The sequence below is a fragment of the Hippocampus zosterae genome, chromosome 13, assembly GCF_025434085.1.
Source record: "Hippocampus zosterae strain Florida chromosome 13, ASM2543408v3, whole genome shotgun sequence".
Lineage (NCBI taxonomy): Eukaryota > Metazoa > Chordata > Actinopteri > Syngnathiformes > Syngnathidae > Hippocampus > Hippocampus zosterae.
In genome coordinates, this window is record NC_067463.1 from 12835107 (window position 1) to 12853223 (window position 18117).

At 40.8% G+C, this 18117-nt stretch overlaps 1 protein-coding gene across 4 annotated transcripts; it reads right to left on the reverse strand.

The window, feature by feature from the left end:
- Positions 1–699: 699 nt before the first annotated feature.
- gne (glucosamine (UDP-N-acetyl)-2-epimerase/N-acetylmannosamine kinase) lies at positions 700–17915 on the reverse strand. 4 transcript variants are annotated; one of them, XM_052083518.1, is made up of 15 exons: positions 17752–17907; positions 10779–10920; positions 10629–10697; positions 8528–8676; positions 7674–7920; positions 6483–6690; positions 5967–6119; positions 5284–5496; positions 5064–5151; positions 3967–4177; positions 3760–3889; positions 3429–3650; positions 1935–2117; positions 1377–1493; positions 700–1204 (listed from the first exon to the last, which is right to left on the reverse strand). In XM_052083518.1, the coding sequence occupies exons 3-15, from the start codon at positions 10677–10679 to the stop codon at positions 969–971; spliced, it is 2208 nt and encodes a 735-aa protein (XP_051939478.1). In that variant the 5' UTR covers positions 10680–10697; positions 10779–10920; positions 17752–17907; the 3' UTR covers positions 700–968. The 4 variants fall into 4 exon arrangements, with proteins under 4 accessions (XP_051939478.1, XP_051939479.1, XP_051939477.1 ...); XM_052083519.1 differs by lacking the exon at positions 17752–17907 and adding an exon at positions 14863–15602; XM_052083517.1 differs by lacking the exon at positions 10779–10920 and having other exon boundaries at positions 17752–17915.
- Positions 17916–18117: the final 202 nt, after the last annotated feature.

The window sequence follows — 18117 nt, forward strand, 5'->3', positions numbered from 1 at the left end:
ATTGACTGGCAACCAGTTCAGGGTGTCCCTGCCTACTGGTCGAAGACAGGTGGGATTGGCTCCAGCACGCCCGCGCACCTTGTGAGGTTGAACGGATTAGAAAATGAATGGATGGATGGATCACTGAAGCCTTTGAGACCACCAACTAGTATATCAGTATTTCCAAGTCTTCAAAGAATGATTGCTATGAAATAAGAACACACGGAATGAAACTATATGATTTTATATCGTTGTCATCTCAGTAGAAGATGAACATTTGTAGAAAGGTGAAAGAAGAAGCAATGAAGAAACAGCGAAAAGTTTGGTCATGAGAAAAACAAGTTTTTTTTAAACGCACTAATTCTTTGACATACCTAGCCAATTCACGCTTGGTGTATGTTTTCATGCTATAACTAGCATTAATATAGCATTATTGCCAAAGTGATTTTTCAAAATTTTTGGAAGTAAAGAAAAAAAGTAGAACACACATTGTTATTTTTATTTCATTAAAATTGTAACAAAAACTGATGGGTTAACAAACAAGTGAAGTGAAAGACACACAATTAAAAAAAAGACCGATGTGTTCGCAAAATCGTTTTTCTCCTCCCCACCTTCCCCCCAAAATATTGAAAAATAAGTAGGTGGTTATCCTGTGCTCGTATGTGTGTGTGTGTGTGTATATATATATATATAAACATTTTCTAGCTGCTTTTAAAAAAAATTTAAATCAGGAAAATCTAATAAGATTTGATCTGATTGAAGAATACACAATGGATTATCCACGCAGGATGCCGGCTAACTATTAGTTTGGAATGGATGAGAATTGTCAGCAAGTGGAATTTTTCTTTTCACTTTGATAAACGCATATTGCTAGACAGCAAAAAGTAAATACATTTTTCAATTAAATAAACTAAATGAGGAACTATTAACATATCCTGGGAACAACTTTAGAATGTTAGTAAATCAAGAGACAAGGACGGCAAATCCTTTTAATAAGTCCTTCTTGTAGCATAGTCTAACACCATGCTCGCAGCTCCTAGTAAAGCGGGTTCTTCCAAGTCTGACGTGACCACCTTCGTGCTCTGAGCCGGTAAGAGAGCTCTACTAGCAATGAGGTGCTTCACTGGTTCTTCGTAGATTGAGGCTAAGACACCAGATAGGATCACAAGTGAGGGGTTGAGTGTATGAAGGATGTTGATAATGCCCACACCCAGTGCTGTGGAGGCTACAGAGAAAGAGAAAAAAAACCAACACATTTTGAGGAATGGATATTAACTTTGCTTACAACACACACTCCTATCCCACAACAACTGATGGCTATAATGAGATTACTTTGTAAATCAGGAAACCATTGCAGTTTTTTGTCATGTGTATTATGTGCTCATTTAGGTACTGACCCTTGTTGAGAACAGCGACAGCTTTGGCATTCCCCAGTCTTGCTGCGTTGATGAGGTGAGCAGCAGTGATGGGCTCAGAAAGCTTCGTAGTCAACCCTTCCCCTTTTAGCAGTTCATCTGAAAAACATAACAGTCGTTCGCAGATTCTAATCTTGCTGAATTAGGTTCTTATTTGTATGTACGGGTGTAACGTCATGCCAAATTTCACCCAAATATGACCTCCATTTGGAAGCAATTAAAATACAACAAGGGAAAAATTAACTTTTAAAAATTTTGACGTTTTCAAATTTCTGTCAAGATGTTATTTATGTTGATGTAAGATCTTATTCCATTTTGTTACTTTGGAGTCACAAGGAAGGGAGAGACGGAAGAAACTTTTAGTTATTAAGATTCCAGGTTGCAGATGTTCACACACTGACTTTGCAAATGATGAAGAACACAAGTCTTGTTGAAGGTCTGGACTTTCACTTTTCTCGTAATATTGCTTATGGGCAAATGCTGAACATTTCGGAAGCCTCGCCACATTCAACAATGAGATAGATTCAAAGTTTCACCCACCATCATTCATTTTCTTGGCCTCTCTCTGCAAGGCCAGTCCAGAAGCATAAGCCTCGATGCATCCTTGGCTTCCACACGAACACTCAGGGCCATCTAATGACACCATGATGTGACCCAGTTCGGCACCGCAGAAAGTGCTGCCATGGATCAGCTCGTTGTGCTGGATAATCCCTCCTCCAATGCCTTGCACAGTACAAAATTGCAAATGAGTAACCGGTAGGATTCAACTACATTTACTGTGTCAATGTCATCTGTGTGTGTGTGTGTGTGTGTGTGTGTGTGTATAAAAGAAGTATTTCATTGAAAAATATAAAGGTGCAATTCAAGAAATGGATCGATTTTTGTTATTTTAGTGTCATATTTGGTTTGGATAAATCTGAGTGTTTGTTTCATGCAGTTAACTATAGCAAACTCATTTTTTAAAATGAATATTAAGTTATCTGTTATCGGTATTGGTGGTGAGAAACAGGAATTCGTCAGTATCGGCATTAAAAAATATACATTGTGCAACGCTCTAAAAAAGTAAAACAATTGGTCATCTGTTATGAAGTGTAATATGTTATTTTTTCTGTTACATTCATAACTGCTCTTTAATCAAGCAAAAATATAGTTTATCTTAACATTTGATAATTCGATTTCATTACTTTTCATTCCGATGCTTGAAGACTAAAACATTCAATAGCTGCAATCCTACATTCAACTCCCCCGTAGTTTTTGAAACCCTTGCTTCAGGTCCCTGAGAATAACTTGCAAAAATTGCTCCTCCAAATTTGAAAGTTGCTCCTCTAAAGAAATCATTAATTAGCAAAGCTGCTCTGAAATGAAAAAGTAGGTACAGTACGTTGCGAAGTAGAGAGACACACAGATCTATTTTTTGTTTGTGTTTTGGTGGCAAGCAACCCCGTTTTTTTGTAGAAAATGTGTACAGTATGGGGAATTCATGAGCATTTTTGAAGACTTCATTGGTTAAAAAAAAAAATTTTAAAAAATTCCAATGCATTTCAATGGGTGTCAGTGATATGCGGACTACCGCCAATCGCGTGCTGTCCTGGTCCATATCACCTGCGAATAGCGGTGGTCCACTTTATATACAATTAATAAATACTGTAACGCCAAGCAACCCTGCACTGTTGTGACATGAACTGGTGATTGAGTTTTACAAATTCCGACTGATTACGATTCCCAAAAGTCATCTGAATGTAATTGGATAACTAACTGTCCGAATGTGATTGGAAGAACTATTTGGGGGTTAGGGCCTCTGCAATGGAGGACGGCAGGGAGTGCGTGACCAAGCGTGTGTTTGAAGGCTCACACAGCGAGTTAACATCGGACAAAAATGATTCATGAAGTCATCCATTATTTTACATCATTGTTATCTTCGTGATCACTAACGACAAAAAAATCTGAAGTTATTCAACTTCTTCTATTTTACCCGCATTAAAGCAGCTCTTCTGAGTATTTACAAATGAGTGCGTAAACACTTGGGCAACTCACCTGTTCCTGTGATCACAGTGACAAAGTTCTCCACTCCTTTTCCATGACCAAACTTCCTCTCGGCTAAGGCTGCACAGTTACCGTCATTGTCCACCCAGACGGGCAGGTGAAAGGCATCTGAGATGGGTGTCCTCAAATCCACAGACGTCCACTCCCGGATTAGCTTTGTTGAGTCCAGTACCACACCCTCTTGTGGATTTACGCGTCCGCCAGTGGATATTCCTATCATGAAAACATTTGACAGAATTAGGTCGTTTTTATTTACCCACAGCATAAACTCGTTTGCTCTTTTTTTTCTCTCCATATACTGCTGTGTACTATTGTTTCATACCAACACCAAGTATCCTACAGTTGAGAGACACTGCATCTTGCATGGCATTTTCACACATTTTCAATATGAGCTGCATCCTGGGCTCAAAGGTCTTTGGATTCGGTTGAGTATATTTTTTCACTACAATTCCCTTGATTGGACAAAGGGCAGAAAGATAATCAATGAAAAGTAATAAGGGTCTATTCAAGATGAGGCTGAGCAACTCACCTGGGAACAGACGATTGCTACTCTGAGGTTGGTCCCGCCAAGGTCCACAGCCAAAGCACTTTGTTTCTCCAGGATGTGATCAATGTCTTGGGATATGGAGTCTTTCACCAAAGGGAAGCAGAAAGTCTTCTGAAGGGGCTTATTCAGGTCAATGGATTGTAAGAACTTGACAATGCGAGGGACGGCGTTTCCATCACCATAGATCTTAGAGCTGGAAAGGTTGGAACATTGAGAAGAAAACTGAGTGAAGGCAAAGCCTTTGAAATGAAGCGCTTGATGGAGGTTGGTCTTCCTTATACTGGGTGTGGCATTCGTTTCAAATCAACTTAAAGGTTTCCTTACCCTATTATGCAGTTTTGACGCTGAATTAGCATATTCTTAACATTAGCCACGAAAAAAATAATAACACCAATCTGTGTATGTAAACATCAAGGCTCGAAATATTTTTTTTTCTTTATGGAGCAGTTTTGAAAATCAATGACTTCATTTGAGGAGAGATTTTATAACTTTATAGCGCAATGTTTGCGTATTTTTTCCCACAGGTTGAAGCCAGAGAAAGAAGCAAGGGTTTTATTAAACAATAAAAATATGACCATACAATGAATGAACAATTATTGTTTTTTACCCCTATGGTTTACTTTTTGCCGCAAGCTGCGTTTCACTGGCAGGCACCCCGGTGAACAATTGGGTGAAGCTTAGCATCAAATAATGCAGCTATCCAAGTAATTAGAATATACTAAAACGGAAATACTGAAATGAAGTACATTGCTGCTATAATTGTAATCCGGATTTGGATTTTTAAAAAAATCTTAATAAACATGTTTGCGTGTGCTGAAAGAATTTTTGATGACTTTCTGATTGTCACTGTCACCAAAGTTCAATTAGAATATTTAATAAAAGTATAACCATTTATCATTGCTGCAGTACTACTGTGGAGGAAGATATATATAGTTAAACTCTCAGCACTAATACCAGATGTGATTGTAAAGTGGTCTAGGGTTCTAAGCATGATACATATTCTCGAACACACACTGGGGACTGCTGTTTTAAGATAAGATAAGATATCCTTTATTCGTTCAATCAAAACGTAGTCTTACCAGGGGTATCGCTTTCCAAACTGCAGCTGCAGAGCATGGTAGATCTTATTATGCGAGTCAGCATCTCTCACATGTAGAACATTTTCACCTAGCAAAGGGGGAATTCAAATTTTGAAGTCGAACAACCTATTAACATTTGATCGTCCAATAGAAAAATGGTCAGCAAAATATGGACAGCAGGGGCCGCTAGAAACCCACATTCACATCGAGGCGTTCTCACCTGTCTCTCTGCCTGTTTGTCTTGTTCCCAGGTTGACTACTGGTGTGCCAAAGGCCCCGGCCTCTCGCACACCACAGCTGCTGTTTCCGATCATGCAGCCGGCGTGGCACACCAGTTGGATGAACTGCTCAAAGGGAATGTGCTTCACTGCCCGGAAGTTGGGATGTGTCTCAATGTTCTTTTTTCTCATGACACGCACCATTTCCTTACTTCCTGTATACAGGGTGAGTCAAGTCAAGTCAAGTCAAGTCCAACTTTGTTGTCAAATGTGCCGTATGAATTTCTTCCCTCTCAAGACAACATGAAACAAGAGGCGTTGCTGCGGGTGCCCGCGCCGCCATCAGCATCAAATATATGATCAAAAGATTGAGCTAGACCCCCTTGCTCCTACCGTATCAACATATCGGACAGACTGGACAATTCAATACTTCCTATAATGTGGAATGTGTTTCGGAAATTACGGTTCTATACTGTTCCAGCATGACTGTGCCCCCAGTCTACAAACCAAGCTATGTTTAAAAGTGTTTTGTGTAGTAAAACATCAGTGTTTTTCAACCCCTGACAAGGGATTTGGGACGTTTGTTTTATGAAACATAATAAAACACGATTGTTTTATGAAACTGTTAAAATGTTAAAAAAAATACTCAAGAAAATATAATGCACAATAACCTTACAATACAAACCGGCATCGATATTGGGAAAGAGGATGAGGGTCTTTTTATTGAAGGAGACAAGTGCGTCCAACATGAGTCCATAGATCTTGATAGAGTGCTGAATATCAGTGGTGACAGGGTGCTGCAAAGCCACAATGTAGTCATGATCCTTCACGTTGTCTCCTGCAGAATGTATTTTTAAAAAACAAAACAAAAACAGGAATGACCTAACTTGGTTTGTGTGTGACTTTCTACTGCTGTCTTACAACAGTTCAGGGTTCCTACACACATGCAATTTCAAAATTCAATTATTTTTTCAGACTTTTGTGAAAAACAATCTCTCGTGAGGATAAGCAGTTTGGATAAAGGATGGATCGATATTCACTTTTTAAATTATTTTTTTTAAAGACATCAAGGAGTCTTATAAACTTGAATATATTTCCATAAAATGATTTCCATAATTCCTATTCCTTGAAACTTAAGAAATCGAATTTTTCAAAACTTGTGTCGGAACCCTGACAGTTATATCTAGTGTGTCTGACATACCCAACCAGCTCTTGATGATATCCAAATAGACTTCCGAGTTATGAGGTGATAGCAGCTTGTCATAGGAGGGACAGCCAGCCAGTAGGATTCGAGAGTGGTCCTCACACATGGAAATGAGGTGTTGCTCTGCCCTCCGTGTGCAGCAGGCATGATAATGTGCCAGTTTACTGATGGCGTGGCGGATTGAGTCGTCAATTGTGCCACTCACCTGGGGAAGTGAGCCAAGATGAGACTTCACATCATGTTCAATGTACACCAGAGCAAAATGTTCAAACCTCAAATGTAACCCTAAAGAAAAGTGAAAATAAATGATATTCATTTTAATTCAGTTACTCACCCCCAAAAGTGAGTTTTATTCATGACTGATGTCCTGAGATAGCAGGTTTTAAGGGTTTTGTATTATTTCACATGCTTAAGTTTTGAACAGTGAAATGAAAAGAAACTCCCCCACGGTCAGGTATTTTAATTCATCCGTCATGTGGAAGTTGCTAGAAACAGTGCCAGAAATATTGCCAACAAATCTGTTGCTGGTCCCTCTGGAATGACCTCCCACTGAACATTCGGCAGTCCTCCTCGCTGGCCATCTTCAAAGCCCTCCTCAAAACTCAGTTGTATTCTTTGGCATTCCACTCAGCATGACTTAGATTTGTTCTTGATTTTACTGTTTGGTGCTTTCTACCGCCTTTATTACCGATTTGTCTTACTGTTTATTGTGCATGTTAAATTGCTCCATGTACAGCACTTTGTATGCAGCGATGGATGTTTTAAAGTGCTCTATAAATACTGTTGATTTGACTTGACAATGAGAGTGCGCTGGCAGAAGGATGACTTATTTCTTACTTATTTGTAACTGCACATACAGCTTGTTTAAAAGATTAATTTGAATCTTTTTATTCATTTTTATGTGAATACATTTGGATTGATTCATTAATTACAGACAGCTGTTTTCATATTCTTAAAAGTTTGAGAACCATTCTTTAATAAAGCGTTACAATGTTTTGCTTCCGGACAAGAATATTAATTATGAATAAAACATCTGCCTATTTTTTTCACTAACACTTAGGCCTACTACGCTACTGTATTGCAATGTAACTCATGATGGTGGTACTGTACTTGGAAAGCAAGGAATTCTTTTGGTAAGAAGTTGGACAACCATTAGTCCCCTTAGTTATTCATTCACTTCCTTCTCACCTCTCCTCCCTCTAAGTGAAGTATCCTAATGTTCATCAGTGCAGCAGAAGTTGCTAGAGCCAGTGCATCAAAACGATCTCCATGGATAATGACAAGGTCCGGGCTCAATCTTTGTAGGACATCTGGAAGTTTGACCAGAGCAAGCCCAACACTCTCCACCATGGCTGCCTCATCCTCCCCTCGAACAATTGTGTGCAGTTTGGAGCTGATGTCAAAGTCATCCTGCTCAATCATACGAAAAGTGTTCCTATGACACAGGCAGAAAGCAATGTTTAAATGGCTGTGGTGGTCAGTGGACCCTTGCATATTTGCAGTTAGGCAATGGTGAATCCACCTAGCCGTGGATTAGTTTGGAACCTTTCCTCCATGATTTAAATAAAAGCTTGCCCATTCGTGATTTCCTGTAATGCGGGAAAAGATCAAAAACGTTTTTTTGCCCATTTCGTGCCAAACTATTTGAACCACGCTTTCATCAATGCTAAATTATAGTTCATCACCACTATTTTAAGACCGTCAGATCATCATCTTTACTTCTGCGGCGTCACATTGGCGACAGCCATTCAGCGTCAAATACGAACTACTTACTGGGTCATACGTAGGCACAGCACAGGAGGCACTCGTATTAACACAGGAAATTATAATCGCTTTACGAGTAGGATCAATTGTAGGCATAAATGTGATTTTTGCAGTTAGGCTCGGTTCCTACTCCCTCAACTCGAAGTGGTCCACTGTACTTCTTAAGGGGTGGTGTGAGGGGTGACATATCTTTTACAGCCTGTTGTGTAGTTAATGCACAAGAAAATATACCGCATAGCTTCATTTTAGGTGTAAATAGTTGGTTGAGTGTATCTTACCCGTAATCATCGATGAGATGCGAACCGAGCACGACTACATCCAGCTCAAAGTCATCAGGGTGGGATTTGATCCCAAACATGATCGGGGCCAGTTTCGAGTAGTCAGCCCTGTTGCATGTCGCCACACACACCCTCAGCCTCTTCTTACACTACAGCAATGCAAATGGGACAGCCGCGCACATCATATTAGTTGACGTACTAAAGTGATTTGGGGAGTAGTAGCATCTTGTGGCACACAGTGTAATGAAACAGAGTCAAAGTGGCAAAACGGCAAGACTGTTCTCCTAATTTAGTTTTAACAATGCTTGTCAGGCCAGAGGATTTCAGAAATTCACAGAAAACGGTTTTCGGTTCCGTTAGAACACCTCATGGGAAACCACGGTAACTTTAATTTTGGGTTCCGTAAACATTCACCATGGGAACACTTTTTTTCTATTTTGACTGCTATTCATTATCAAGAATTTTGACATTTAAAAGTATAAAATTTAAAGGGAAAAGTTTGAAAACTATTCACTAACAATGAACATAATTACATAAGCAGCTGTGTACTCCAGGTTTATTCAATAAAAAAATAGATCAAAATATGTTAACACTTTTAATGTATTCACATGGCATCACGAATACGGCATACCACAATATCAGCGTATTTTTTTCCAGTCTCACGCTGCGAAGATTAATTTACTAGTAATCGTCAATACATCAATTACTGTGAATTACTATGGCCATCAGAAACACGTATGTGAACACAATACTTCAGTCCTGGCTATATATCATTGGCCACAAGTAGATGAAATTCTGATTATACGTGTGTGTGTGCTATTTATGTAAATAAACATATTCGTGGCTACTCACCCCCTTTATTAATACAAAATCATGAACTAGGAATTGAATTATTAAAATCATGTGATGAATCATGAAAAAAAGACTGTGTATTGTTTGGTTCTACATTTGCCCAGAGAGAGAGGAGCGTCGGCGCAGAGCGCCGATGCATATTTGGAACTGAGAGTCGCCGCTTGGAACTGAAATGGAATTACATGGGACAGGAGAAGTGAATCAATCTCTTTTTTTCGTCAATGGATGCTACAGATTCTTGTTGACTTTCAAATTTAGCTTATAGCCGATATGTGCACATTTTGAGCATGACGTCGCTGATCGACTGGTGAAAGGAGACTTTTCTCTCCTCTTTCATTTCAAACTGCTTCAAACAACAAAGCATACGAGGGAGATGTGGTCAGGATTGCACAACTGTCCGTGTTGTATGTGTGTATGTTGTGTTTATCAATTTACTTTATGTTAACTGGTTTGTTCAGCGCTTTGTTACAGCTGCAGCTGTTGTGAAAGCGCTATATAAATCAGGATGTATTATATTGTACTGTATATCGTATTGACATGGCTTGACGTCCTCTTTGCAACGCCAAAACGACGCACTGTGTCATCTGCTATCAATTTGACTAAAGAATCTACCATATGTCAACGTTAGGCCTTACCCACAGTTATTACTATACCCTGTGACAAATGTTTTATTCATAAAATTACCATGTCTACAACTAGTAAATTATAGGATAACTGTTTCATAATATTTTAAAGCGATTAGCCTTTAGATCTAATGACCAATACTTGCCTCGGAATCGTACATCACACGTGATCTTATAGTGATACGCCCCTCCACCACAGCACGCGCACATAAAGCATACCTGTCAAATCATACGGTTTAGCCATAGTTCATACGGATTTCTTGGTGAATCTTACGTATACGGCCGTATCGCACAAATCATACGGATTCTGAAAATGTCCAGGGGTTTTTTCCATTTGGAGATGGTGAAAAAAGTTACACAGGAATACAACTCTGAACACAATAATGCCATTAAGTAGAATGATGATTAGACATTAACCAGACATTGTATTATGGAGATAAATATCCCCACACACACACACACACACTATTGCGCGGTGATTTTTTTTAATGGGAAACGAGGAAACGCTCGATTGTTACCGTGAAATCCTCAGGCCTGCTTGTTGACGATAAGGTACCACACTGATTAAAAATGAGCATTGTGCAAAATAAGCAGTTTGCTGTTTAAATACCGGTAATCTGATTCACCTGATTCAGATTATCCATCTTTTCCCTTTTCATCTTTTCTTTGCTTTGCATCCTCTTGTAGTAAAGTTCCTAGAAGAAATCACAAAGGGGTCACTTCACACACAATACACATTCCAAAAACAATTATCTGATCCTTCTGGGGTGCCCAACCTTTTTTGACTGAAGATCTACTTTTCAATCAACCAATCTCCCGTGATCGACAGCTACAGCGCACTCACCCAAGTGAATGCACACAAGCACGCATGCGTGCCATAAGGAGCAACAGCCATAACGGCCCCAAACATGAGTGAAACTGAAAAAAAGTAGATACAAGAGTTTGCGAAAAGGAAATCATTACCTGCCTTATTAGAAACCTGACGCACAGGCATGGGACGTACTTTTGCAGCGTCTTAAGTGCAAGAACATCACTATTGTGGCTTATGTGAACCGTTTAAAAATGTTTCTCCTGATACTCCAGGTTCCCATTCGTTGTCAACGCCATTGGAGAATAGCAGATCAAAAAAAACTTAGAAATGAGAATAATGATAATTTAAAAAAGATATCGCGAGCTGCAATTGCAGGCTACTACCGGTGACGCAGATCATGCGCTTACCGTAGTAAGTAAGCTGCTTTTTTTATTTGATATTTTAAAATACTTTATTTGTGAAAGAGAGACGAACGGGAAGCAATGAGCACTAACAAAAATATATAATTTTCACAATAAAATGCTAGAATTTATCTTGGTCAGTGGTTGTTGAGATCTAATTTGCTCTTCTTCAGTAGGGGAATGCCCGCTGCTGTTTGAAGGCAGCAGGGTGAATAGAGCAATTAATTATGCTTAAAAGCTCTCTGACTATGACTCAACCATTGTCCAGGATGGTGAGCAACTCTGCAAAAACAAAATCTTGCCACTACTATAGAACAGAACAGGTTGGACCGGATCTAAGACATCCGATAACACTGGCCAGAACAAAACTGTAACGCCTGAGTTTACTTTCCATCTTCCCGCTGCGAGCTTCTGAGCAATACCCGGACATTGGCGCTCGTTGGTTTGGAACATGCGTGTTTGGCCATAGGAGGGCATCCCATTGTGAGGTCAATGATTAAGTGACGACAAGTTTTCTTTTCTTATATTTTCATCTTATCTGATCAATATAAAAGACATATTCATTCATGTTACAGTGTGATTGCTTAGTTAGAATTAGATGTTTAAATTAATTATATGCCAGTATGAACAATCAGATGTACTTCTACAGACTTTAGTCTTAGAGCAATAAAGACTCGTTTCATCGAAATAGTTGATGAGAACATCATCCTCCCTGTAGAACAGGGGTGCTCAAATGTCGATCGCATTTTTGTGTGCGTGTATTATAACTTATGCCGCAAGAGTAAAATGCTAGAAGCTAGTCAAGAACTTCAAATGCAAATAGACATTCATGTTCCATTTGTCAAAGGACATCATCGACCTTCCTACGCTATAACAAAAGCATAAATGCAAATCAAGGTGCAACACAATAATGACAGTATGAAGCAGAGGTGGCCAAGTGTGGTCCTCGAGGGCCCATATCCGTTCTGTTTTAGATGTCTCCCTTCTTCTCCACACCTGATTAAAACAAACAAAATTGTGATCAGGCTTCTGCAAAGGTTGCTGATGAGCTGATTGTTTGAATCAGGTGTGTTGGAGGAGAGAGACATCTAAAACAGGCTGGATAGGGGTTCTCAAGGACCGGACTTGGGCACTCCTGGTGTAAAGGGACCCAGTTTGAGTTTACAGTAAAATATTCTTAATGAGTGACTCAATTACAACTGAAGACAGTCAGTTTTGACTGAACACTGACAGTCAGAAAAGACGGTCAGCACATTTGGTACTTGCTTCAAATCAAATGAACTTTTACTTCAGCAAACAAGCCAGTGTCCTTGGCTACATTTAAATCAACAGAGCAAGTTTGTTTTTATCATGTCATGGCCACTGACAGACTAGTCACCAGTCAAGGCAATATGCCCACCGAAAACACTCTCAAATAAAAGTACCAGCTTTGCCTTGAGCATCTATTTGGACTGAAGACAGAATGGACTGACATACAGATTATAGTAAAATACATTTCACAACAGCTGCGGCTGTAACAAAAAACGCATAATTTTGCTCAACGGGACATCGATCTCACTGTCATCCACCTAGCAGTGGAAATAAATGCCATGTTTTCTTAGGCTGGAACCTAAGGACAGCAAATAAAGTGAAAACAGCAGGGGCCCCAAAATACAACCCTGTGGAACAGCATATGAGAGAGGGTCAGAGCGGGACTCAGCACTTGTTGTGCACTGTATTAAACGCTTCATTTAGATCCGACAAAACAATACACACATAGTTTCCAGTGTCATCTGCCTGGACAATATCATTTAAATATCGTAATAGGGCTGACTCTGTGCTTTGCGTCATCTTGAAACTTGACTGGACAACCTCAATGGAATTACGTTTATCAAAGAAAGATTTTAACTGCGTATGCACCACTTTTCCCAGGATTTTAGAAATAAAACGCAGCCTGTAATTGGTCTAAAATTAGACAGCACAATTTGATCAAGGCCACGTTTCTTCAGCAAGGGGTGTATGACAGCATGTTTAAAACATTGTGGGATACACCAGAAGACAGACTACTGCCAAAAAATGATTTACCAATACTCTAAGAGAACCACCTTAATCCTTACAGGGACAGCGGTTACTAAAGTGGACAGTTTACCATGTTAGAGGGGGCATGAGAGGGTTAAAGAAGTGAGGAGGAACAGAGTCATGAGAGCCAAATGGTTTAATTTGGCAACCCACAGCCTCCAAAAAGGTCAAGGAAAGTGCCTCAAAGGAATCCAACACTGTGGGACAAGAAACGTGGACAGAGGGGTCAAAAAGTGGCATTCAAAACGAGAGCCATAGCTGTAGGATTCTTGTCAATGACAAACTGCAAAATTCCCTTGCACATCGTAAGAGAGGAGTCTGCGCAAATAGACTGATGGGGTTGACATGCAAATCGATAGTTTTGAATGGAATACGTGGATTATGATGATTTTCCCGAATAAGACTTGATAAGTGTCCCCTTTTGGACTCAGGTAGAGGAAATCCACGTCATTGGAAAGAAATAGCTCCCGAAGAATAAATGTTTTGTTCGTCAATGACATGGTGTTTAATAACGCTATCCTTGTCGATTCCATTCCGCATTGGAGGATGCGCGGAGGGCAGCACAGCCGATGATCGGGAGCAAGCAGGAGTCAAAAGGGTCCTGAAAGCGCCACAACATCTGTTCATTTCAGAGCGAGCAGGGGGATAAAAGTGTTTTAGCTCCCTTTTTAGCTTCGCTACCTGTCCACCATGTTTGCCACAGTGAAGATCCACCAGGATGTCAGCCAGGAACGAGGGCAATGTCTTTTCCCAACCATGCTCGAACGCAGACAAACCGCCAACGTATTGCACGTCCAATAAGGATTGGTGATCATACACTAGTGGAGTCCATCAATACAGCACCAATCACTAAAAACGGAAAATAAGGCCGAAGCATCAAGAGGGTCACCACATGCAGTTCGCACTGGCGCACTGTTCGCATTTTGTGACCCTGTTTCCAGTCACTTGAACAATAATTGAGCAAACTATGATAGTTGACTGATTTCAAAACGAGTAATCCATTATTTTATTGTGTACAAGTAATAGTGCAATGAGACAATTAAACATGTATGTGGTTACACTGTCATAACGGGCCGTTATGACAGTTATTAACGGCCCTCCAAAGGAAGAAGTAACTCCAATGTGGCCTGGCACAAAAATCAGTTTGACACCCCCTGGTTTACAGTATACAAACTATTCCCAATGCCATGCCTGACTTGCCACACTGTTCCTCAGATGTCAAAAACACAGAACACATGCTTTATGTTTCCTTACCAACCATCTGGCAACACACAAACACACACATTAAAAAAAACACACTATTGGTAAGTAGACAAGCATGTGATGGAGCCGGTCTCCCATTCATTAAAATGTAACTTCTTCTCAAGCATCACAAGACGAGATCAGCAGCCACCACCTGGCATTACTGTGCGGAGGAAGGTACGCATGCAAATCGAAATACAGGGATGACAAAGCAGCGGAGAGGGAAGATGACGTACAGGCATAAATGAAAAATGAGCATGGCAGATACTGAGAAATGTAAAGAAGGATAAAGAAAGACAACAAAAAAACACATTTGTGAGAAAGCAGAAAAATAGTCACATGACTCACATGAGGATTCTTAGACAGAAAACCACGATGCTTTTCCATCCCTTCACAACAGGATGTTCTACCAGTCCCCCTTCTGTGCCGTAGTTCAACCCTTGTCTATTTTTATTGCTATTTAAACGTGTTAAATTGGTAAGCGGAAATGTGTAGGGAGGAGAATGGAGAGGCAGCGAGAGAGGGTGACATGGGCAAGTAGGGGGAGGGGAGAAATTGGGTTGGGCTTATTTGAAGAGTCTGTGATTGGTTGAGAGGGTGGAAAAAAAGAATTAGAGAAAAACTACAATATTGTATTTTATTTTAAAAAACGCTATATTAATGATAAGCAATGTAAACAGCAATTGAGGCACACCACTGTAGTCATGTAAATGCACACCATTTTGCAATTATACAACAGCTCACTGTATCATCTGGAAACTGATTTTCTTAATTGTAAATAGCATTATGAATAAAACAATATTTAAGCAACCACACTAGACGCTATTGTAGTATCATTAAAAAAAAGTCTCAAGTCATGTTTTGTATTTTTTTTTTCTCATTTGAAGACTTTTCTCAGGACTAAATCCACTGGTCACCATTAAATTGCAAGGCACAGAAAGTGATTCACACTCACAGCATCTCTAACTGGCAACTGAACCAACAATACCTGCATTGACATCGGTCGAACATACTATTGCTCCACCATCAGTGTACACTGTCAGCCTTAGAATTGTAGACGCCCCAAATTTTGTTTTATGAACCTCATACGCAAAGATCTACAGTATATTCATTCATTCATCTTCCGTACCGCTTGATCCTCACTAGGGTCGCGGGGGGTGCTGGAGCCCATCCCAGCCGTCTCCGGGCAGTAGGCGGGGGACACCCTGAATCGGTTGCCAGCCAATCGCAGGGCACACATAGACGAACAACCATCCACGCTCACACTCACACCTAGGGACAATTTAGAGTGTTCAATCAGCCTGCCACGCATGTTTTTGGAATGTGGGAGGAAACCGGAGCACCCGGAGAAAACCCACGCAGGCCCGGGGAGAATATGCAAACTACACACAGGGAGGCCGGAGCTGGAATCGAACCCCGAACCTCTGCACTGTGAGGCCGACGTGCTAACCACTGGACTACCGGGCCGCCCCTCTACAGTATATAAACTCACAAATAAATTCAAGTTACAATCATTAACTGACTTCCACGCAAACCACCACTAAGGCCAAGTCTGTGGATTAACACCACATTGTATATCTTCATATCTAATCCACAGCTCATCAGATGTTTAACAGTAGAGCGAAAATGTCGACACCTGTTCTTTTTTGACGTACCGGTAATTTCCCGAAAGTGAACTTAGCTGAGCAAAATGTCCGCTCACACATTTGATGCGGGTTTGAAGTAATCTAAGGAATGTGGACACATCTGTGACGGTTTCTTTTCACACAAAGGGTTGAGGACATTGATTTCCAGGATTCAATTTCACACTGTGGACGTGGCAGCATTTCACCTTTGAGGACTTCCAGCGTGAAAGAGGCTCTCTGTGCCCATCTCCCGAATCGCAGTACATTTACTCACATCATACATTATGTACTCACAGTACATGCATTGTTTGCTCATAAAAAATCACGATAAAGTCTAAAAAATAACTCACAACAAAACTGCATCTTGAGTCACCCACCAAGCACAATAAGGTGGCACTGTGGTGGAATGCCTGGAAGTGGAATGACACAGTTGCTTGTAACTGGACAAAAGGGAGCTTGTGAAGTCAACATAACAGTAAGGGGCTACAGAGCACAGAAACAACCTCAACTACACAGCACTGTAGCAGACGCGATCGGCAAATCATCCCTTGATGGTTGCCTCTTGCAAAATGAAAGAAAATAGAAACCAAATCGTAATGGCAGATTTTATGGTGCAAAAAAAGGACCAAATTACCATATTATTCAGACTATGACGCACTTTTTTTCATAATTTTGCTGGTCCTGTAGCATTTTTAGAGCTCACGTGGTCTTGGGGGCTACCTGGCGGCACCACGTCGGTGACCCCTGCATTCGCAGATATTGGCGACTGGATAATCTGTAATGACAACCCCCCGAAGCATGGATGGGGAAAGTGACATCATTTGATCTGGACGATGATGTTGCAGACATCTGTAATCCAATTTGTCACAACAGATACAGCCCTGCGATTGGCTGGCAACCGGTTCAGGGTCTCCCCCGCCTACTGCCCGAAGACAGCTGTGATTGGCTCCAGCATCCCCGGTGTGAGGATAATGCAGGTCGGAAAATGGATGGATAGATACTGATACAATACATCCGCCTGTCCATTCGAACAGTCGCAATTCCGTTGCATATATGTTGAGTGAAAATGCCAAACATTCAAAATGTTATTACAACTGGTCAGAAAGACGTTGTTCCCGTGTAATCCCCTAATTTGGCACTACAGTGCCGAGTGGTTAGACGTGGCCAGCGCCAGAGTGGATGCAAAATCCAAGGATGCCACTTCATTCTTATGCCATGAAATCGTACTCGCGTTTTATCTATCGCCACCCGCGTCTGCTGCTGCAGCACCCAAAAGGCGTTCCTGTCTCTCCCAAGTAAGCCTTGAGTGGCTGATAAGACGATGAATGCGAAGGGCTACGGATGTAGAAGACGACGGAATGACTACGCTCGACATGTGCTAGCGCGTGAGGTGAAATAACACCGTATTGCAATTAAGTGATGCGACATTTTTATTGCCCGTCAACTACGAGTCATCCTCCCTAACGGACTCCGAGTGTCGCAGTTAGCTGAGCTGATTCACCACACCTACTGCATAGATTCAATGTCTAAATTTCGCTAACGCTTAGCCGAAGTTCACCACTCCAACACTAGTTACAACGAATGATAAACTACCGATGATGGCTGACTTTACCTTTAATTATGCGAAGAGAGAACTTTACTGTGATGTAGGTAAGCGCCGTCGTAATCAGCTTCCTCTTCTGTATTTTGCTGGAGACACTTAGCCGCGACTCAAAACTAGAGTTAATAGTCGTTACAGTCCAATTGTGGGAGGAAGGGAAAATTCCGAGTTTCCAAACGTTACGTAAACGCCTCGTGCTCCAGACACCGCCCCTTTCTCACTTTCAAGATGGCCTCTGCTGTCCACCGTGTCAACATGAAGTGGAAGCAAGTGTGACATTCATCAAAATAAATCGTCACTATACTGACATTTTTTTCGTCTGCTATTGTACCGTGTCAGTGTTTATAAATACCGTGATGTTGAGTTGAAACAGACCCT

Bases quoted from the DNA above. Each gene is read 5' to 3' on its own strand.
- gne (XM_052083516.1), bottom strand. From the start codon at position 14,901: ATGGAAAAGCATCGTGGTTTTCTGTCTAAGAATCCTCAT. The intron at 7,921-8,527 runs GTAAGATACACT...CCTGTGTCATAG, and splicing joins CATCTCATCGATGATTACGG to GAACACTTTTCGTATGATTG. The intron at 1,494-1,934 runs GTGGGTGAAACT...TATGTTTTTCAG, and splicing joins GGCCAAGAAAATGAATGATG to ATGAACTGCTAAAAGGGGAA.